Genomic DNA, 23,567 nt, shown 5'->3' on the forward strand with positions numbered 1-23,567 from the left:
TCAACAACATGTCACTTATATGCTGTAGACAGAGGAAGTCTTTGTACCAGATGACACAAAGCATTTCTTCTGTTTTCAGATTTCCTACCTACTAACTGATCCACAGTTTGCTTCAAGCATTTTCTTTTTCTGCTGTCTTTTATTAGCAAGATCACCACTATGAGAGTTGTCATTCTTTTATTAAAAGTACACAGAGCAGAAGAAAATGTAAAAATTAAAACAAAAAAGCACATTATTATTATTATTACTAAAATTTATATACTTCCCTATACTTGCAGGGCAAGGGGGGAACCGCTCAGATTCATGCTCTCTAGGCATGGGACAAGTGGGACGAGCCCAGAGACAGCCCTCCTCAGTTCCCCAGCCACATCTGTAGCTGCTGAGTTAGCAAGAATTTAGTTGTCTTGGTTACTGCAACCTTGTTCTCTCCAGTCTCCCATTTTCCCATTCGCTGGCGGCTGGTCCATCAGGGCAAACAGCTGCGCTGCCCCACCAGCCTCAGTTTTAAGTTCTCCAAGCCCACCTGCCTTCTTGTTTACAACCATTCCAGCCATGCTTGTCTGCTTTCTCCTCATTCTAGTTTTGCCTTTGTAGATCTCAGCAGGGAGCAGGAATGGGGGCAAATGTATAATTGGTTGGTTCTGGCTTTACCTATTGTTGGCTCCCCTACCTTTGGCCCTGCCAAACCGAATGGGCACCAGTCACCACTGCTCTCACCTCAGTCCAGAATTCTAGTGCCAAAAAATATTCACCTCCCTCATGGCCCTGATCAAATTACATCTCTCCTTAACTGTCTTTGCTGGCTTCATGGCTGCACTCAGATCAGCCAGCAAATGCCTTGTTCTTGACTATGAAGTCTAGGAGCTTTCCATCCTTATCTCTCTCCTCTTGTATCCCAAAACATCCCTGCCCATGACCATCACTCCTGCAGCTGCATCACCCTCAGCCATTTGAAGATATCCTGCTCTGGCAAATGACTGCCCTTTTTCTTTCACTGGTGCTCACCTGGAACTGCCTCCTAGCAAACCTGTGTGGTATATTCTCTCTCCCCCCCCCCCCGCCCTTCAAATTCCCAGTCAATAATAATAATAATTATGGAACATAGCTAAAATAAATGCATGTTTTCCCCTCCTCCATTTCCCTTCCTTTGTTGTCTCTCTTTGTCACATTTTATGCTAAGTCAGCCCTCACCAACAAGATGTTTTGGAATGCGACTCCCAGTCAGGATAGTCATATGAAGCTGGGCATAATTGGAGTTGTAGTCCCAAACATCTAGAAGGTAAAAGGTTAAGGACCCCTGGACGGTTAAGTCCAGTCAAAGGCATTGGCTCGACATTCCTGGATCATTGGGGAAACGGCAGCTGCCTATTTTCTTTTCTCTATTGTGAGCTTTCAAAGGCTGTAGGACACTGTTTGGACCAGAATTTATTTCCCGTTCCCCATTTAGTATTATAAAACCATTCATTTAAGAAAAGATGAAATTCTTTCAAATTATTGAAAGCTTGTCAATGTTGGTTTGGCTAGATGTTGACTTGTTTTTCTTTCTGACACCCAGCTGTATTTTGTTTCTCAACAGGAAAGAAATTATGGAGTTGGAAAGTTAAGTAGTAATTTAGGCTTATTCTTGAATTGTTTAAAATACATTTATGAACATCATTAGTGTCTTAGAATGTCATCTTTGTTTATATTGATTACATTTAATTACTGAGTCATTGATTTCAAATGAAAGGGCTGAATCTTAAGGGTAATTTGATGTATTCCGATAAAAGGGAGGGAGAGCTATGGATATTTTCAGGGGCCGATGGTAAAATGCAGGCTGCCCTAAGGGCCCCATATTGGACAAGTGGTATCATTTCTTTTATCAATAAACAGGGAGGGGGGGGGATAAGGAATTTTAATTGCTTTGTTTGTTTTCTACTTTGATTGATTTGCTGTGTGAAAGAAGCCTGCTGTTTTATATGTTGTTGGTTTTTTCATTGCTCGAAAAGCAGACTAAGCCATTAGCAGATAATATTTTTATTGAATGTAGGAGCCACTCCAGATTTTCAGATTTTTTCAGTGGCCTCCAGGTTGGCATGGATTTTGTTATATATTTTCCAGAGGCTCCAACAGGTAGGCACATCTAGTCCAATCCCCTGTAATGCAGTTTATTTGCTAGCTTTTTAGCTTCAATGGGTTTGCCCTAATGCAAACACACAAACACACACACATCTACAGAAACAAATGATTCTCATCTAATTTACAAAGCTGTACATATTTCATATTTATTATATGCTTAATGAAAACTGCTGGTGAGCAATGCATTACTGCAAAAATGTACATATATTCGCTAAATGGATATATTGTTCATTTTCCTGTCTGAAACGACTGAGCCTTGGGCTGAGACTTCTTGTTGTTTTACAAGAAAAGAAGCAGCCTAATTAAAGATATCTCACTCAGGAAATTGCATGTTTACAATTTATTTAATGGGGGGGGGGGGAGACACTAAAACAATATTGGCCTTTCTGTGTAATTCACGCTACCTACTCTCTCTCTAAATTGCCAGTAGGATTAATAACATGCACTATGTAAATGTGCATAATGTACTGGGCAAACATGGAAAATGTATCATTCCCTGGTAATTATACATTGCTGGAAGGGACAATAATTACCTATCATGAGTGACAAAGTGCTACAACCTAACAAAACTGCAACCTATGCAAATGTGAAACTAAGTGCTAAGTAAGATGAGCCAGAGTATTCCTCTTATTCTTAGATGCTAACCCTTTGTTTTAATAAGTCAAAGAAATACAGAGACCTGGAGTTTTGCACGTTGTTCAGAATACAGGGAAAGGACAGCGCCCCACCTCCTGAATTCTTAGCTACAGAGGAGAACCAATTTGCTTAAATTGTGCATTGTGAATATTTTGATGGGCCCTCCTAACTTTCCCCAAGAATTTGACTACTAGTGTAGCAGCTCTGCATATGCTTCCACACTCGTATGGGACTGTTCAGTCTACTCCTTCATTCACTTCAATAGGGGGATCAAATCCATACATGGAAACTGCGGCATGCCAGAACGGGAAGGCCCTAACAGGGTGCCTCATATGTAAAACATTCCTGGAACATAAAGGTAAAGGTACCCCTGCCCGTACTGGCCAGTCTTGACAGACTCTAGGGTTGTGCACCCATCCCACTCAAGAGGCCGGGGGCCAGCGCTGTCCGGAGACACTTCCGGGTCACATGGCCAGCGTGACAAGCTGCATCTGGCGAGCCAGCGCAGCACACGGAACACCGTTTACCTTCTGGCCAGTAAGCGGTCCCTATTTATCTACTTGCACCCGGGAGTGCTTTCGAACTGCTAGGTTGGCAGGCGCTGGGACCGAAAAGCGGGAGCGCACCCCGCCGCGGGGATTCGAACCGCCGACCTTTCGATCGGCAAGCCCTAGGCGCTGAGGCTTTTGAATCTCTTCTATTATTATGCATATCCTTTATCTGCCACTACTCAGAGATTTAAAATATCAGTTATAAAACAACCACTTTTTCTTGCAACATTGGAAACCTCTCTGGTGCAAAACCACAAACAACCAAAAAGTAACTAGAAATTTGCAGCTCTTGTATTTCATGGCCCTACATTTTTTTGAAACTGCTCATGTGTTTAATATCTGCCAGCTGAGGGCTGTAGCCCACAAAAGCTTATGTCTCAATACATCTGCCTGTCTTTGAGGTGCTACAAGACTGTCATTGTCTCTGTTAATCATACATGTAAGATGCCATTCAAGTTTTCATCCTTCGGCTTCTTATGAGCTATACCCTGTACTTATTCTGCACATGTGTGCGCATGCCAGAAGACCTATTCTGATTGAGCAATGGGGGGGGGGGAGGATCTGTGGCTCTAGAAACAAACTTAGTACACACTTATTGCCTCAGGGTGCCTGTCAACAGGCACTGCTGCTGCTGCTGCTGCTGCAGAGCTACTAAAGTGGGAAGGATAAGTCCCTGGAGACTGGTGCCATCAAAGACCAAGGCAAGCCACAATAAGTGTCCCCTGCCCTGATTTCTGCTCATCAGATACACAGGAACTTGCAAGGCTATAAGTTCTTTTGCTTTGTTTCAATTTATTTTGCATTTAAGTGTTTTGCAGAAGGGTGAGGAATCTATTTGCAGTTCTGCAAATTTGAGTAGATTTTGAAAAAGAACAGCTGGGGATTTATTTATTTTTTTGGTAGAAAATTCAGGTCATTCAGGCTCAAGCACGTGTCTTCCCAATCTGTTGTGGGCATGTGCTAATCCCAAAGAATAACTTTGACTAGACTTTCACCAGGACAGATTGATTGTCAATTATGCTATCTTAAGAAAGCCCTAGATAAGGGAGGCAGCACAGTCAGTGAGTTTTTCTGCACTCCCAAAGCAGAATTCCCAATTGTTTTGTTAAGCATTTCTAGCAGCTAGTTAGACCATGATACTTTCGATTCTTGTTTGGTTATTTATTTCAAGTATTTGCAGACCACTTTTCAGAACCCTTTTACACAAAGTTATTGGATGTACAGTACGCATTAAAATAGAAGAAGCACAATATTAATGTATAACTGAAAACCAAGTGCCAAAAATAGAAAATGGATCCCCTCTGGCTGCAGTGTGCGGAGTAGCTATCCATTCATTGTAATGTGGTCATTCATAAATGTTTAGCTATACTAGAGGCAAGATGGATTGATTTGACTATGCATTGGGGAGAGAGATAAATCCTAAAAAAGGACACTATGTTTAGCAACTTGCACTAATAGAAATTCATCAAGACATTCTTCCCTTCAAAGCAGTGATTTATCAGGGGCAGAGAAATTAGGGATAGTAGGTACATGGGTCCTTTCTTTTAGTAAGCATCACAGCCTGTTAAGTTTCACTTGAACTCGGGTATATTTAGTCAAATATATATTCCTGATTTCTTTCTCAAACATATCCCCTGCTTGCTACACCACATATACCCAGATGGGAAATGCCACTTTAGGAAGCCTGCTATAGTTATCAGATATTAAAGAGTACACAGATTTGCCTTTTGTAAAAATGCTTTTTTTTTGTTATTTTGAAGAAAAGAAAAGGGGGAGGCGCAATCCTTGAAGTAAAATGTCAGGAGTGCTCTGATGGTGTTTCCTGCTTGGCAGGGGGTTGGACTCGATGGCCCTTGTGGTCTATTCCAACTCTATGATTCTATGATTCTATGAAAATACATGTTAAAGGTAAAGGTAAAGGTAAGCCTGCCCGTACGGGCCAGTCTTGCCAGACTCTAGGGTTCTGTGCTCATCTCACTCTATAGGCCGGGAGCCAGCGCTGTCCGCAGACACTTCCGGGTCACGTGGCCAGTGTGACAAGCTGCATCTGGCGAGCCAGCGCAGCACACGGAATGTCGTTTACCTTCCTGCTGGTAAGCGGTCCCTATTTATCTACTTGCACCCGAGGGTGCTTTCGAACTGCTAGGTTGGTAGGCGCTGGGACCGAATGATGGGAGCGCACCCCGCCGCGGGGATTCGAACCGCCGACCATGTGATCGGCAAGTCCTAGGTGCTGAGGTTTTACCCACAGCGCCACCCGCGTCCCTTAAAATACATGTTAGCTATTAATTAATCTGTTGGTAAAGTCCTTTTTATTGGCTGAGTTGCTATGTTCTCGTGGAATGCGCACAAACATGATATTTTGTAAATTGTAAAAAGCACACACACTTATCTAACTTTTAAGGAGTTGTCTTGTTCACCACTTGATAACTTGCAATATCATGTGATGCCTTTTATACGTGTGAGCAAGCACAGGTTGGTTGTGGTTGTTATGGTAGAGCTACAAACGGAGGCATCTCATTAACTCAGACCTTATACCCAACAATGCTGCTTTCTACCATTTGTGTTCTGCACAAATCCCCATCAGGTATCAGCTCTGCTGTTTCAGGGGATCTTCTTGATGGTGAAATCCATTAATCAAATGGGTATTGATTTTTCACTCAGTTGGAGCCAGATAAATCTAATTTACAATTCAAATGCTGACAGACTTGAAGAGCAATTTTTAAATGGGTAGCATGCAGTGGACTATATTCCATGCAGTGGACATGACAATATTCCATTCTTGGCAGAATGTCATTCTGGATGCCTTATGAGAGGAAACGTCATTTTCTTAGAATATTATACAAATTCCTGGCAAAGGAGATCCTAGGTAAAAGACAACTGCGGAGCGAGGAGAGATATTTATTTATTCATCATGCTTGTTTTCCAACTTTTACGAAGCTGACATATGTTGGGTTATGCAATTTTATATAGATGAAGTCAAGGGATGGTGAACTGGCTCAAAGCCATCCAATGAGCTTTTCAGCTGAATGGGAGATTTGCAGCCACTTCTCCCTGGTGTGACTCAAAGACTCTGCAAGCAACATCACAATGGCTCTGCACAGCATTCACAAGCATAGCAGCATGTCTGAAATGGCAATTTGCCCTTATACCATAATGTTCTTTTTTTCCTTCCATGAAAGAAACTCTTCAAGTAGACATAGTTCTATGGTCATTTGCTATTGCTCCCCATTAAAAGCTCCTGCAAAATATCCCACTCCTGTAAACTGTCCCTTTCCTGATCTCACTTACTGTTTACAGTCGTACAACTTCACCCTTAACTGTCCGCAATGGGTCTCTTAGGGTTGTATTCTGTCCCTAAGCCAAGCTATTCAACCTTTACATGAAGCTGCTGGGAGAGGTAGTTGGGTTTTTTGCAGTTAGATGCCACCCAATTACCCTGGCACTCACACTGACAGTATTTAGATACCCATTCGAGAGATGGGTTTGTTTGTTTTTTGAAAGTTGCTGCAGAATCTTGCCTGATATATTGTGTCCTTGAGTGACTTTTCAGGATTTAGTTGTACTGATATTCTTTTATTGCAACTTGTTGGTACCTGCCCCAAAGTCTTTGAATTAGGGATGGGATATAAATAGTCAAATAAATATTTGAGTGTAGATTTGTGCATCTGGCACTCAGGCCTTTCACTTGAATCTTGATTTCCTTTCCCCACCTCCTGCATGTAGCCTCTGTACTTTGCTCCAACTTCCATAATTTTTATTTCATTCATGGAAGTTGAGGAATTCCCTTTCTTGATGCAGAACACACACCTAGCCTTGTTTTACAATGCCATCCTATGCGCATGTTTACTCAGAAGTAAGCCTCCTTTGTGTTTGTTTGTTTGTTTGTTTGTTTGTTTGTTTTAAAACATTTCCATCCTGCTCTTTAGTCAAAAAGGCTTCCAGTGTAGCTTACAAGATGAGCAAAAAGACGCCCCTTGTCTGCAGGCTTATGATCTACAGTAGAAGACACACAGCAGGGAAAATAGGAGGGAAGGGAGAAAGCAAACTCAGGCACCAGATTGTAAAGTTTTAGTTCAGTGGAAACTGAGAACCAAGTAAATATATATAGGATCAACGCCTTTAAACGAAGAGCAAATATAATAGCTATGTCTGCCTCCTATTAAGGTTATTCCTCCCCCTTCCTTTTTTCCATTTATTACCTGCAGACAGGATATAACACCTTTGTCATTTGGTGAGGCTATTGCACAAAGTGGGCTTGGGAAATGCCTTGATGGATTTGCAGGAAAGGATTGATCTCCACTTAAAGGCAGGTGGCAAAAAGAGTGAATCTGACTCAAGGCAGTGCTGGGTGATGCATTATTCATGCCGCCATCTTTGACACAATGTGAGAGGCATTATCATATACATAATGTATTTTCCCTATTGCTGAGAAACGTACTGTTTTGTTTGAATGTCCTAAGGGGTAATACTGACGGCTGGCTAGGCTCCCTCCCTTGCATGACTCATTCTTATTTCTGTAAAATGAATTATAAGTGGAAATTGAGATAGCAGAGAAATGAAATTGGACTACTACTAGTTTGCTTGTGGTGGTCTCTTCATTGTCCAGATCTATGTAGGCTAGGTTTGTCAATGAAAAACTTCTCAAGAGAAGTCTTGCTATACATTTCTGGAGTTTAGTCATGGCAAGTCTCTGCCATGTGGCATCTGGGAGCAATATTTTTTTATTACTGGCATGTGTCCACCAGTGTCCAGATGGCTTTGATTAATCATCTATGAGCGCAGACATGCACAAACAAACAAACAAACGGCACTTTCATTCTTCATATATAACAAAGCTGAGGCTTGAAGGAGAGAAAACAAAGTTACGCGGGGGGGGGGGGGACAAGAAAACACCAACTCTTTCATAGCTTCCAACAATGCTTTCCCCTGTATGCATAAAACTACATGTCCCCTATCAGAAAGATGCTTGCAGAATACTTTCCCATTTTCCTCCAATTCTTTCTCCATATCTTCTATGGCTGACAATGCTGAATATTCCCATGCCAAAATCTGGAAACATGTTTTGGTGCAGTTTCTCTTGTGTCAACACCCAGAGTTGCGCTTCTTGGAAGAACAATGGGATGTGGATGTAATAAATAAGTAAATGAATATTATATCTCTATCTTGATTCTTGAGAACCAGCAGAATGTAGCTTTATGGGTTTACTTCTCATTAACAGAGGGGGTGTTTTATGAAAAAGAAAAATTGTGGAAGCCCAATGCATGCAGTCTTAGATCACTGTTTATATTATATTATATTATATTATATTATATTATATTATATTATATTATATTAATTATTATACATCAGCAGGTATTGTACATGGTGATATCCATGTATTCTCTCATTATATTCCATTCCTTTGCAAAAGGCTTAATTAAAGAGTTCCATATTAATCTTTTTGTAGGAGTCCACCCCTCCACCCACTCACCAGCCAGGCATGCTGCTTAGAGAATGATAGGAGAAGCCAATTTCCTTAGTGGAAAATCTCATTATACAGTTAACATGTTTCTCAGCTTCATAATACCCTCTTAACATTGACTTTCTTGTCATTGTAATTGTGTGTGCCGGTATGAACAGGCAGGAAAAGAAATCCATTTTACGTTCGTCTTTATTGAGTATAACAAATTCGCATTCACATGTTCTCCAGGCCAGAAGCTTTCAAGCATTAAGCAATGGGGGATTATTAGGAATTGAGTTTCCTGCATTCTGTGCTCTTCGGGATGCACCTAGAATGCACATCATTGTATATCTTATGGTCAGTTTCTTAACAGAGGTTAAGCCTTCCTGCATAGGTTGAAGATTCGGGGCCTGGCTTTTTGAGGAAAGCATCTGTAATGTTTGTAAGGGATCCATTCATTGGTCCAAGCCAGTGTTTCAGAAAGCCATGGTTTAATAGCAGGTCAGTCTATCCCAGGACTTAACACTAGACTGAAAGGACAAGGAGGATTCTAGCAGCACAAACAAGACCCTGCTCATGGTTGTAGAGAAGACAAGAACCTGAACATTAAACTCTACACCTGCAAAGCTTATTTTACATCCATTGTCTTATTCCAAGGAGCCCCAGGCCTTCTCATTATTATAATATCATCCATTCTATTCCAAGTCTAAAATTAATATTCCCATGAACCTGGAAAAGCACATTTCTCATTGTGGTTCTGGGGAGCAACCCAGTTTTTCATACAGAATCATAGACTCATAGAATCTTAAAGTTGGAAGGGACCCGACCCCCTGCAGTGCAGGAATTTCAACTTGATCATACATGAGAGATGGTCATCCAACCTCTGCTTAAAAACCTCCCAGGAAGGAGAGCCCACCACCTCTCGTAAGAGTCCATTTCACTGCCGAACAGCTCTTACTGTCAGAAAGTTTTTCTGAATGATATAAGGAGATGTAGCAAACTAAGAAAATGAAATAGGATGTCAATGGAAGATAAGTCGGGAAGTCTGTGTAAGACTAAGGTATGACTTGTATAGATGTAATATGGAAAATGGAAAATGAATAAAGGGAAAAAAGAAAGTTTTTTCTGAATGTTTAGTCAGAATCTCCTTTGTTTTGGTTTAATTGCATCATCTCTATGGAGGAAACAAGATACAGTGGTACCTCGGGTTACCGATGCTTCAGGTTACAGACTCTGCTAACCCAGAAATAGTACCTCGGGTTAAGAACTTTGCTTCAAGATGAGAACAGAAATGGCGCCGTGGTGGAAGCAGGAGGTCCCATTAGCTAAAGTGGTACCTCAGGTTAAGAACAGTTTCAGGTTAAGAACGGACCTCCGGAACGAATTAAGTTCTTAACCAGAGGTACCATTGTAACAGGAAGCATATGTATAAAAATGTCAGCATGCTTAGCAAGTCAAGGGGCAGCTTGTCCTTTAAATACCACTGAGAGTCATGCTTTCTCTCTAAAGTTTGTCACAGCCTGGTATTTCCCAGTGATGGGCACTGAATATCAGTTGATGGGCAGCAGATGACCTCATCCTATTCGAATTGTCAAGCACCTGGGATGCATTTTGAGGGCAGACGAGGCTGTCAGCAATTTCTCCAGCCTGAGCGACAGTGTGTGGGTGAAGTGTTGTAACCGTGTGGATTTGGCTACTGAAGAGCTAGTTTTCATTTCAGGATGTTAGACTGATGCTGCTTTTTAACAAGCAATGCCTGCCTGCTTGCTTGTTTCTGTGCCCCTATCATCCCTGCATTACTTGAGCAGTGGTACATTAAGAGATTGTGACATCCTAAATCTCCACCACTTGCCCCTCTTTTTCCTCCACAAAGGAGGGAAGCAAAGGTGCTTGATCGGACTATCTAATCCTGCATCCTGATTCCAAGAGTAGCCAGCCAGATGGCTTTGGGAAGCCCATAAGCAGGGCCAAACATTGTTTAGGAAAAGGGGAATGTTCCAACCAATACCATTTCAGACACTGAGTGCAATTGAAAGCAGACACTGAGTGCAATTGAGTTATTCTGTGCAAATTTTGTAACATGTGCTTTGTTTTCTTTTGCTTTGCTTTTTCAAGGAAGAACACAGGAGTCTAGAGATTTCAGCTGGGGCATGCAATTAAACAGCACAGAAGGAAGCCGCATCTCTCTGACCTATTAATGGATCATCATGGCTGGATATAATCTGACATTCTGAATGGCCTTTCCCGGCATCCTTTATGTTGCTATGAATTGAAGAGTGTTCCCTCTATTTAAAAAAAAAACCCTGAAGTGTAATTAGTGGCCATGAGAAAGGAATCCGGTCACATGCTGGTGTTTTGCTGACAGCTTGTGCAGCAGAGGGATTTTCTTCCCATCAGAAGGCAAGGTAAATAGCAGCTTGCTTAGAAAGAAGAAAGCCTTTCAGTGTGGTCCATGTGGAATTGCAACTCATAAAGTAAAAACTCTATTTTCATTCCTGAAATTCTCATAAACTTGAAGACCACTGGAGGTCATCCCACCATTTTCCAGTTCTTTGTGTCTTTCTTACCGTGCTTCTGCAAGAATGGTCTTGATGAAACTTTATTGGATAAAGCTAGCAATTGCAAGCATGAGTGTAATGGATGTTTTGATGTTCCTGAGCAATGAAAATGGCATGATGATTGTCCTTCAAAAAGTGAAGGAGACATTCACCTTGGCAGAATTCCCTGGGAAGAGGAAATGACTACTAAACCACCCAGGAATTGTAGCTCTGTGAGGAGCATAAAGGTCATTTTAACAACTCACAGCACCCTTAACAAACTACAGTTCCCAGGATTCTTGGGGAGATGTCATGACGGTTTAAAGTGGTATGATACTGCTTTAAATGTATAGTGCAGATGCGTCCTAACTAACAGTCCTTGCTTCTGGAAAAGTATTTTGTCTTAAATACTCATACTCCCTGTCCTGCATATGTATCACAGAGAGAGCCAAACAGATATGCTTAGTTTCACAAATGCTCCTTTGTCTTTGGGTATGCCTGTTATAGTGAAAGTGGCTTATGGGCTGTATCATCAGAGACAGTACTGTAAAGGCACAATTTCGCCTATAAACAACTCAGTTTGAATTGTTATCACAACTGATTAGTATGCACATTTGTTCAATAAATATAGGCTTGATTTGAGTTAGTTATTTTAAACAGCTTTTCCCCACTGGTGAATTAAATACTTTTAATCAATGATTTAAATTGCCTTGATTTAAATCAATGGTTTAAATCTAGCCTGTCATAAGCTGATGAGAAATCAATAATGTGCATGTATTTTTGAAAAAAATCACAGCTAATGCACCAACCAATATTGCAGTAATTCACATAACTCGTACATTATCATATGGCTTGATATGTGATTTGGGAGAATGTGGGTGTGCAGAGAAGCAAGCCTGTATCTCCTACTCTTTAAGGTGGTCAGATGTTTTATGGAGTCACTCCCAGAGGCTTTGAATGGCTGGCCAGTGGTGAGGTGATGAGATGTCATCTTGCTGGGGTGGGAAAGGGGATAATGATTTGGGGTTGTCATGAAGCATTCGCACAGACATTCTGCTGCATCCCCAAACTCATCCCACAGTTCATTTTTCTATTCATTTTCCATACGAGTTAGTGTTGGACAAGGACCTGGGACAACAGGATTCAAATTCCCACTCAGCCATGAAGCCCAGTGGGTGAACTTGGGCCAGTCACTATCTCTCAGAGTAAATTACCTCACAGGATTGTTGTGAGAATCAAATGGAGAGGCAGATAAGTGTGTTGAGCTCTTTGGAGGGAAGGTTGATGATGACAATATATTTTTAAAGGAATTATTATTATTATTATTATTATTATTATTATTATTATTATTATTATTATTATTAATACCCCACCCATCTGGCTGGGTTCCCCCAGCCACTCTGGGCGGCTCCCAACAGAATTAATAATAACAAAAAGCGATAAAACATCAAATATTAAAAACTTCCCTAAACAGGGCTGCCTTCAGAGGTCTTCTAAAAGACAGATAGTTGTTTATTTCCTTGACATCTGATGGGAGGGTGTTCTACAGGGTGGGTGCCACTACGGAGAAGGCCCTCTGCCTGGTTCCCTGTAGCTTCACTTCTCGCAATGAGGGAACCACCAGAAGGCCCTTGGTGTTGGACCTCAGTGTCTGGGCTGAACGATGGGGGTGGAGTTGCTCCTTCAGGTATACTGGGCTTTTAGGGCTTTAATGGTCAGCACCAACACTTTGAATTGTGCTCGAAAATGGGCGGATAAGCTTTCCCACTCCACCAATTAAGAAACATACCAGAATAGGGATGAAGAGGGCAGCTTGCACTTCACCAAATAACTGCAATGGCTCTTTAGAGTATCTCATATGGTACTTCAAAAAGTCTATGTGGTGCCACCATGTTTTCTAAAACACACAAAAGCTGAAATTGCTGACCTTTCATTGGCAGCTGAAGCTATTCCTCCCAGTCTTTGGGGAAGGGGCTGAGGTTTTGAACCAACATGTATTTTATCACCCACTTGATATGTAATTGATGCTCTGTTTTTATTGAACTAGTTTTTGAATTTTGTAAGGTTTTATGTGATGTAGCTCCACCCTAGGATGAAATGATGATGAGTGGCTAAGGAAGAATCTGCAAAGTTGCTCTAGGACAGCAGTTCTCAACCTGTGGGTCCCCAGATGTTGTTGGACTACAACTCCCATCATCCCTGAGCTCTGGCCTTGCTAGCTAGGTGATGGGAGTTGTAGTCCAACAACATCTGGGGACCCACAGGTTGAGAAAGGCTGCTCTAGGAGAAGATGTATTGCTACCAATAAGGAAGTAAATAGAAGACGCACAATCCCTTAAAAGGGGCTTCTTTCTTATGTGCTTTGGTCCCTCTCCAGCTGAAACACCTTGTATTTTCTGCAGACTAATGATGGGACTCCCAACTGTTGATCTTTCTCTTATTTTGCAGATGAATAAGAAAATGTCGTGGAGCAGAATCAAGGAATAGGCGAGAGCAGGAGGTCCTCTCTGCTTGGGAGTCTGCCCCTCTTGCCACGCCGTCTCACAATGTCAAAGAAGGGTGCCAGCTTTCGAGCTAAAGGAGAAAGACCGGATGCCTTAGCTGCTTTGCAAGCTGCTAATGAAGAGCTCAGGGCAAAACTAACAGATATTCAAATAGAACTCCAGCAAGAAAAGAGTAAGGTGTGCATCTTTTTTTGCCCCCACCACTGCTAATCAAAACAAAAGCCATCCTGTTTCCTAAACACACCCACTTACAATGTGATGGCGAATCAGGAGGCAAAGCCATCCCATAGCTCTTTTCCTGTGCCAGGAAAAAACACACCACACCATGCAATTTGGTACACTTCATCACAGTACAGATGTGTGTTTTAATAAGTAAATGCACTTCTGAAAGATAGCATGTGTATTAATAGATTAGGTCCTTCTTTGCAATGGAACATAAGCCTTGGATCTGTAAATTGAGGAGTTGATCATGAAAAAAGAAGATGCTGCAAACATTAAACAAGGGTCCTCCTCTTAATATACTCTTGTGGAATGAAGCCTGAAGGTTGTTTTAGATCTTGTCTTCATACGAATGTGGGTTTTGATGCATTATTTAGAGACTTCTCTAATTGGTCCCCTATGGAGGCAAAAGCAGCTGTATTGTCAGCATGTACCATACACTAAGAAGCAAAACTGCCAAGAAGGGGTGGGGGACGATGGCATAAATCCATATGCAGTACACATTAAACAAGCTGATCCGGCAATTTCTTTTGAGCACAATCTAGCTTTTTTATGCGAAAATTAAATTAATCTTTGGTTACTGTGTGGGTGACAGCTGGAGCCTGCATTGGCTTTTAGGGTAATCTACCAAATCTGAAGACAAATTATATTTTGTCTACACTTCGCTTTGCTTGGAAACAGGGTTGCAGGCAATTAAGTACTACTCAGGGTGAACCTGCTGAATTTTATGTTGACACTACTGGAGAACAGTACTGATGATGAACAGATGTCACAGGCAATGTTACATAAATGGCTCTTAATGTACTTAAATTCAGATACGTTGATTATTTAAATGTTAAATTATAAATTGAATTACATAAATGTAGAATAGACAGAAATATATGGCTGTGAAAGTTTATGCTTACTAGTAGCTGTAAGTAAATATCCCAAGTTATTCTAATGTAATCCAAATAAAACAATATAAAAATAGATAGGTTTGTGCATGGAGTTCTGTTTGTGGAATGGGCCACCCCTGTCCTCTCCTTGTGTACCATCAAATTTTTCTCTGCGCACCCTAAAAATCTTCTCTGAAGGGCCCCTCCATCCTCTGGAGCAGATTTTGATGATGAGGGGGTCTTCATGGGAGAGGCGTGGAGGGGAAAATTGCATGGTGCAACTGGTTGCACTAGCAGAACAACAGTGTTGAATAAGACTCATAATTTTATATAAGGCAATATAAAAATAAATACTTTTCTATATGGGTCTCCCACTGATATGAATGAACCCAAGCTAATCATGTTCATTAATTTCAAAGGATCTACTCAGAGTAGGGCTAATGATGGCTACAACCCTTGGGTTTCTTTAAATTTATGTATTTAATTTTGGCTGGAATAAGTGAGGCCATATTTAGCCATGGCACATTTGCAGTAGCACAAATGGATGCCTACATCTGTGCCCGCTGCAACAAAACATGTCTCTCCTGTATTGGTCTCTACAGCCAGAGCAGTCGCTGTGACTCTCCAACAGTTTGACTTCAAGTCCAAAGGGACACTCCTCCATTGTCTCCAGAGACAGATGTATGCCAGCTATTGAGCCAATATTGAGGCAACTGCACTGGCTAACAGGCCTTAAGGACCACGTATTTCCACATTATCCTATCTAGGCACTCAGGTCATTCATGGAATCATAGATATGTGTGTGTATACTGTACACACATACACACACATTTCCACTGTTTCTTTCTTCTATGTAAGTCCACACCATTTTTAAAAGCTTCATTCCAGGTATGATGGTTATAACCCACAAATGCAAGCCAGTCCAGACTTTAGTATTGATTTTATTTGATGTTACCAATCCATCCCAGGCAACACTGCAAACTAAGCACTGCAAACTAAGCAGTCGGTAATGAAATATAAGCAGTATGCTAATGTTAGACGTGGCCAGCATGTTGCTAATATCAGCTGCAGACAAGCAATTACAGCCAAGGGTTCTGAATGGATGGCATCTCTTTGTAATTCATTTCTAATTAGGAGATTTAGTGTTTAGTTTTACTCCAAAATTCTTGTGTAAATCACACATCGGAAAACAAGCCCGGAAGCATTGCATTATTGAATCGCTTGTACAGCAGCAGCTTCATTCCTGGGAAGACATCATTAAAAGAAGGCCATTTGTATATTGTTCAAAAGTGTATGTTTGCGTACTGTCCAGGCAGGACATTTTTATTTATTCTTTACTTCCAACGCTGCTTAATTAACATTTTAAAAACCACTGAGCAAGCACAAAGCTGTTTTAGAATCATAGAGGGAATACCTAGGGTAGTCTGGTCCAACCCTGTGCAATGCAGGAATCTCAAAACACAGTCTCCCATCCAGGTTGAAATCATACCGGATCCTGCTTAGCTTTGCAAAGGGGTTGGAAGATTTTATTGCTATAACACTACTCTGAAAATGGTTTGGGGATTTTAAAATTTAATTTGGTAGCTAAGAAAATTTGTAACATGTTAATTTTAAGGGGCTTCCTGGTGGGTATTAAGTCATTTACAGATGGTGACTCTTTAGAAGCAGTTTTCTCGGGAGGGGGGGGGGCTGGAGCCACGGCACTTAGCTTCCTAGCAGGATCAAAGGGGCGGGGAGGTCAATGTGGTGCAATTGTGGTGCAATGTGGTGCAATAGCAGAAGTACTGGATTGGCTCTGCGAGTGTGTTTCCACCATGCCAGGCTCCCTGCCGTCTTGCCCTCCCAGTGAGCCACCTTCTGGAAAGCTAGTTTAGCTGCTGCACCCCACCCAGCAAGCTGCTGCTGTGTTTCCTGTGGATGGGTGCTCCTCATACATGCAGCTTTTTTTTTTTTTTTTTTTTGTATCATCCATACAACATCATTGGCATCAAAATGCCAGGCCATACCCCCCTACAAACACTTAATCCAGATTTAACAGGGAGGACAGAGGATTCAGTCAGTAAAAAAGAAAAGATACCTGAATGACCCTTTACAATATTAAGTCCCCATTTAGTAAAACCCCCTTAGTAACTGGGGGTGTCTCCAGACTCCCCCTGTTTTGTGGGAGGGATTTAGGCTTGTGCAATTAAAGTGGAATAAAACACTTTGTTGCCCTAGTTCAATCAATCCACTCTTTTGTTTAGTAACAAAAAAACCAACCCCCCCAACCTTTTGAAGTTAGGAAAGTGATGGAGAAACATGCCGAAAAATGTGGGATGAATGAATAATGTGGATTAATGAATGATTAACAGGAAGACATGTAAGAACCCTGTAAGCAAATCAGGATGAATGCTCAGTGCAACTGGACAGAGTCTAACCACCAAGTAAGCTTTGTGCAACCCAGTTAGGATGAATGCTGAATGAAGGAGCCCTGGAAGTAACTGGAACAATGCTGTTGGATCAGTTGTGTAATAATAGCGGAGTATCTAAGAGCCAAGTAACATGGCCACTGTTAAGTAATGGGGCAGTGAGGTGGAAAATGGGGAGAGCTCATTGACAGTCTTTGCTTTTCAAAACTCTGCTAAACTCACCAGCTTCTTACATTTGCCAGGGGGCGATGCTTTTAGCTGGAATTGTTGCCTTGAAGAACTCAAAAAAAGCATTCAGTGCAAAAGTTAAAAGACCAATGCAAAACTTGTGCTTACGTGAAACCTGAAATGAGCTGAGTCTCTGACTTTTGCGTTAGAAATTGGCAGGAGGTTGGTTCAGAGAGACTCTAGTTGTTTTGCTTTCACTATAAAGGGTAGGCAGGCAGGCAAGAAGATCAGTGAATTATTTTAAAACTTTTGAGAAGGAGAGCTAATCCAGCCATACCAAAACTGCTTTTGTCAGCTAATTTAAATGGGTATGTGCGTTGGTTGGTTTGAATTATTGTCCGGCCTATCTGTGTCGACACTCCTGTGTATGCATTAGCACGTTACCAAAAAGTGCAAAAATACAATGCATGCAACCAACTTTTAGACATGGTAATTGTGTATCATCAAGGAGAAGCACGCAGATGGCTGTTGAGAAACTTTGGTATTGTGAATATTCCTGTCCTTATTAAAGTTTATTAGTGCAATAAAGGGCCCCCTTTAATTCCCCATCGTCCATGCAGTGTTCTCTTCCAACTACTGTTGTCCCACACTGTCTGCTCACTAAACCTAGGGATTCTCTATGCCTTGGAAATCTGAAAAGGAGAGCTATATTAATTGCATATTGGGATCTCAAGATTTTTAGAAGGGGGGCAGTAGTTGGAGGTGAATGCCACATGGACAGGAGGAAATTAAAGAAGGCACAAAGAATCCATATTAAGCCAAGGTATGGACGGGCCCTAATTTTAATGTGTAAGTCACTGTAGAAGAGAAAGGGAGGTATTTTCCTTCCCTCCCTTTGTCTACATCTTCCCAGTACACCCAGTGTGCCCGGTGTCTGATGGGAAATGAGCCCGGGATTCAGTAGGAGATGGAGTCTTCAGAGGGATGGAGAAACTTGTAATGGGAGGACTCCATCTTTCCTTATCCACCCCTGACATGCTCCATTGTCAGGGCTATGAGCAACTCTAACTTTCGGTGGGATTCTAACATGGGGGACAGGGTTAACCCCTCCTTCCCATGCACCATGGTTCTGATCTAGCTTGTGCCCCCCACCCTGCATAGCTGATGTTGCTAATAGGGAGAAAAACCCCCAGACAAACTCACTCATTTAATCTTACACCTCTTTTTAACCCTTAATTGGTGATAATGAAAAAACACTTGCTGATTTCCCAACAGCTGTCTTAAATATGTCCCCCAAAATTTATTGCTAGGTTATAAAATCCATCTCAAACATACCGCGTGATACTTTCTTTTTCTTCTAGGTCAGCAAATTGGAGAGGGAGAAAAATCAGGAAGTGAAGCTGATCAAAGAACACGAACAGCACAAAAACACAGTGACTGTAACGGAGCTCAAGGCTAAACTTCATGAAGAAAAAATGAAGGAGCTCCAAGCTGTTCGCGAGGGACTTTTAAGACAGCATGAAGCTGAGCTTCTTAGAGTCATAAAAATCAAAGATAATGAAATTCAGAGACTTCAGGCCTTACTCAATGTTGTCCGGGATGGGACGCCTGATAAGGTTAAGACGATGCTCTTCTGCGAAGCAAAGGAGGAGGCCAAGAAGGGATTTGAGGGTGAGAAAACCAAAATGCAACAGGAAATTTTGGAGCTTAAGGGGGCTAAAAAACAAGTGGAAGAAGCTTTATCTGTGGTCGTGCAAGCCGACAAAATCAAAGCAGCAGAGATACGGAGTGTGTATCACCTTCACCAAGAAGAGATTACCAGGATAAAGAGAGAGTGTGAGAGGGAAATTCGCAGATTGGTATGTGCAAATTTCAATCATTCTGGAGGTTTTCAGCAACAAGGGGAAGGGAACGTATGTTCTTTCTGTGTTTTTGCTAATAAACAGTTCAAATTCACTGTGATGAAGCATCCTGCATTGGGGCTACTAATTCATACAGACTTTCTGAGCCTTCTGAGGTTTATCCAGCACTAATGAAAATGTCTAGGAGGAGGTTGTCTCTCAAAGATATGCTGTGCTGTAAGTTAACAGGGTGCAAGGTTTTGATACTGGCTGTCTCTTGGTCTCTTGCCATGCCATCTGTTTAAATGATCATTTTAGTTCCACTAGGAATCAACTTCACATCAGTACTAGTTAGTGAGCAGTAGGTTGTTCTTTCAAAAAAAAGTTTTGAAGCTTGAAAAATAGTTATGTGCTAGAATCCAAATACCGCCTTGTCTTTCTGCTGGTAAAGGGTAAATTAGGAGGAAGGAGATGACGTTTTTTTCCAGGTCACAACCAGCTTTGCAAATTGCTATGCATCTCTACTTATCTACCTTTTCATAATGTTGCATTGTTACTGAGACATAAAAGACTTCTGATGATTGTAGAAGTATAAGGTGATCTAATTGTTACTAGCAACCTTTCTCTAGGCAAAGGGGTATAGGCAAAACTTCAAATATGACAAAGTGATCACAGCCCTATGCCATGTGTAGGAGGCCAATGATTTAAACCCTTGCTTTACAGTACAATTCTAGGCATGCCTGCTTGGAAGTAACTCGCACTGAATCTAATGGAACTTAGATAAGTGTGCATAGGATTACAGCCTCTTCGACTTAAACCACTGAATATACATTTATGCCATTTCAGCAGGTTTTTGGGGCTTTTTTAAACGTATAAAGCAATTATCTTTAGCCTGCATCTAGTCATGGTTTTTTAGCCTGTTTTCATACGTAAATGTCTCCATCTGGCCTCATCATAAACGATTTGAGTTGCACAGTATTTCCCAGACAGAAGTGCTTTCCATGCAGGAAAATACACAACATATAAGTTGGCCCGTACACAGTTTCATTTCCAGGATAACATATTTGTATTATAAATGGCTGTATTTTGCATATAAAGCCACTCTAGAGATGGTTTAAATTCTCACTGGATAGCTCTGACTTTGCATGATAGCTTTCAATTTTCTATTTTATTTCAACAGTTGTTTGATTCCACCACCACCACCCCCCAGTTGTTAGGCGTTTACCAGGAATTCAGAGAGCAAGGCCTTTGTGTAGTCTTATGTTTTTCCTGCTCCAGCACCACATCTACATGTTACTATGTGTGAATTTATGTTTAACACTCCCGTGATCACAATGAAAGCTACACTTAATGCTTTCTAACACCATTAGTGGGAGACTAGTTGCAGCAGCTAATTATTCATAGTAGATCAATTCTTGATGTATAACTTCAGCTGATTTATTATGCTCAGGGAGCTTTTTGCTGTTTTCCATGATAAGGATGACAATGACAAATGCACCTTCAGTTTCATATTAAATGATCTGCTTTTTTGTATTCTGAAATATGCAATATCCAGAATGGATACTTTCTTTTCCAAAGTAAAATACATAACTTTACTTGTAATAGAATGTAAGCTTGATAAGTTAAGTCTAGTCATGTTAAATCCAATGTTGTCCAATTTGTGGGGTTCAGGAACATTGGGATCCTATACCAAGGGATAACTGTGACCAGCATCATATCTTTCCTTCATAGTCAAATACGTTGAATGCTCTTTTTCTGTTTGGAGATATCATGCAACTTTGGAGATATCATGCAACTTCTGTTTGGAGATATCATGCAACTGTTCATTGAAAGCACATTCAAGCTTAATCTTTCCCTCAAAGAATCCTGCGTACAGCGGTTTGTTAAAGGTTTCAGGGGATTGTAATTCTGTGAGAAGTAAACTACAGTGCCCATAATTCCTTGAGGGAAATAATGTGCTTTGAATGTACTTTAAAAGTATAACGTGGACAAAGTCTAAGTGGAAATAGCATCTATAGCATTCAAGGATGCAAAGAAACAGCTTAATTGTTCAATACCAAAATATAGTTTTATTTTACTGCAGTGTATAGTTAGTAAGATTGTAACTAGGGAGACAGAGTAGTATAATGGTTAAATATATCTGGATATGGACCTCCCTTTAGCCTTCATGGCTTGGTGACCTTGGGCAAGTCTCATTCTCCCATCCTAAGTCATCCTTACAAGGTTGCTGGGAAGGTAAAACAAGGTAACTCCCTCAAATACCACGAGAGAGAGAGAGAGAGAGAGAGAGAGAGAGAGAGAGAGAGAGAGAGAAGGATGAAAATTGAATAATACCGTTTGAAATGAATGGAAATATCCACGTGAATGGATGGTCCAATATGTGAGCCGATAGTTCACAGAGCTCAGTCACAACAAGTGTGATTGCTGATGCTCCAACCTACAGCATATTAAGGAATTCAGCAGTTGCTAGAAGATGTGAGTTACTTCTGGATATATTAGACTGATCACACAAATGGGTGTCTTAGTGAAGTGTCCCAAGATATTTGGGGAGGCACAATTAAATGTTACATGCAAACACATATAAGTGTAGCCTGTCGGTATCTCTGACCTTCATAAACATGTACTTAAATTCAAAACCAGTTTAGAGGGCGAAAGGTGTGATTTGGAGAGGGAGGTAGCAAGTGGGAAAATTATTCTTCCCCAGGCACCAATCCAGGCTCAATCACCTTTCCCCAAAGTAATTTTTCAAGCTTAAATGAACATGGGAAGAGCCTACTGGATTGTGCCAAAGAGCCATCCAGTCTCGCGCTCTGTTCTCGCAATGGCCAACCAGATGTCCACAGGAAGCCTGTAAGCAGAACTTGAGTGAAGCAGCCCTCTCCCCACTTGCAATTTCAGGCAACTGGTATTCAGAGCTAGTAGCCACGGATAGCCTTATCCTCCATGAAAAAGCCATCAGACAACACTTTTACTTGTTTGCATGCAATGTGCATTTTAGCCTTGGCTCTTTGAGTCTAATTAGAATGGAGCCAAATTAAGATATTGGAGGATTCCTGTAAAACCCCACTAGCCTTTTTTACAGTAACTATCTGACTCAAGTGATCATTTCAGCTCTTGCCATCTATAGGACTCATGTTTGGGTCTTTTGTAGGGAACAGCAATTGGTAGAACACAAAATTCGGTTTATAGTAAGGGACTCAGTGGCTAACTTCTGCTAAATCCAAATATAGCTTTCCCCTCAAATCTTACTGCCTTTCTCTATATGTGCAGCTTTTCCCAAATAACCATCCCCACCCTTCTCCTCCCAACCTCGTATAGTGTGAATATTTCCAAGCAAAACATAACATAACTTGATTTTGGATGTTTGATGCCGCTCCATACTGGCTCATATCTTGATTTCAAACCTAGCACTTTCCTACCAGGCTGTGGGTTTAAATCTTGCTTACCCAGAGAAATGATAAAAACTAAGAGTTCTTATGAGAAAAGCACCACAGCTAATGTTCACCAAGGGAAATATTAACCTATTAGACAGAACAGCTGGTTGTTAATCAAGCAACAAGGTGACATTTTCATGTTAACATCCTAAGCCTTGGATGAGACCCACATTTTGAACATTGCATTGAACAGTACGTGAGAGTTATAGGAAAGAAAGTAATGTTTTGACTGACAAAAAAATGCTCTAATATATTTTAGCAACATCACAGGTTAAACTCTGCCCAAAGATCTATTTGGCTTGCTGTAGTCATGTGATTGTAATGTTTTCTCTTCCTCATGTCAGCCAGAGACTACCACAAATTAATAGCAGAGCTCTGCTCAACAGGAGGCAAATTAATCCCCAACAGCAAACACTTTAATGCCAGAGTATTTACTATGCTTCAAGATCATGAAGCCATATGTCTTTATACTTATAATATAACATGCTATTTTGCAGATAGATACAAAATAACAGGAGCCAGAAATCTGTTAGTTTTATTAACTGGGCATGTTTCCCATCAACCACATGATAAGATGCAGGAACTCGTTATCAATACAGTGGTACCTCAGGTTACATACGCTTCAGGTTACATACGCTTCAGGTTACAGACTCCGCTAACCTAGAAATAGTGCTTCAGGTTAAGAACTTTGCTTCAGGATGAGAACAGAAATCGTGCTCCGGCGGCGCGGCAGCAACAGGAGGCCCCATTAGCTAAAGTGGTGCTTCAGGTTAAGAACAGTTTCAGGTTAAGTACGGACCTCTGGAACGAATTAAGTACTTAACCCGAGGTAC

At 41.2% G+C, this 23,567-nt stretch overlaps 1 protein-coding gene across 11 annotated transcripts in view; it reads left to right on the plus strand.

The window, feature by feature from the left end:
• The window catches only part of JAKMIP3 (Janus kinase and microtubule interacting protein 3), an 86,050-nt gene that overhangs the window by 26,839 nt on the left and 35,644 nt on the right, over nucleotides 1-23,567 (plus strand). For all 11 annotated transcript variants that reach the window (XM_077930387.1, XM_077930388.1, XM_077930389.1 and 8 more), the window contains exons 2-4: nucleotides 10,864-11,153; nucleotides 13,734-13,966; nucleotides 18,821-19,318. In XM_077930387.1, the coding sequence (XP_077786513.1) occupies nucleotides 13,832-13,966; nucleotides 18,821-19,318 (633 nt within the window). In that variant the 5' untranslated portion in view covers nucleotides 10,864-11,153; nucleotides 13,734-13,831. The remainder of the gene's footprint in view (nucleotides 1-10,863; nucleotides 11,154-13,733; nucleotides 13,967-18,820; nucleotides 19,319-23,567) is intronic.

Source organism: Podarcis muralis, chromosome 6, assembly GCF_964188315.1.
Source record: "Podarcis muralis chromosome 6, rPodMur119.hap1.1, whole genome shotgun sequence".
In the NCBI taxonomy this organism is placed as follows: Eukaryota; Metazoa; Chordata; class Lepidosauria; order Squamata; family Lacertidae; genus Podarcis; species Podarcis muralis.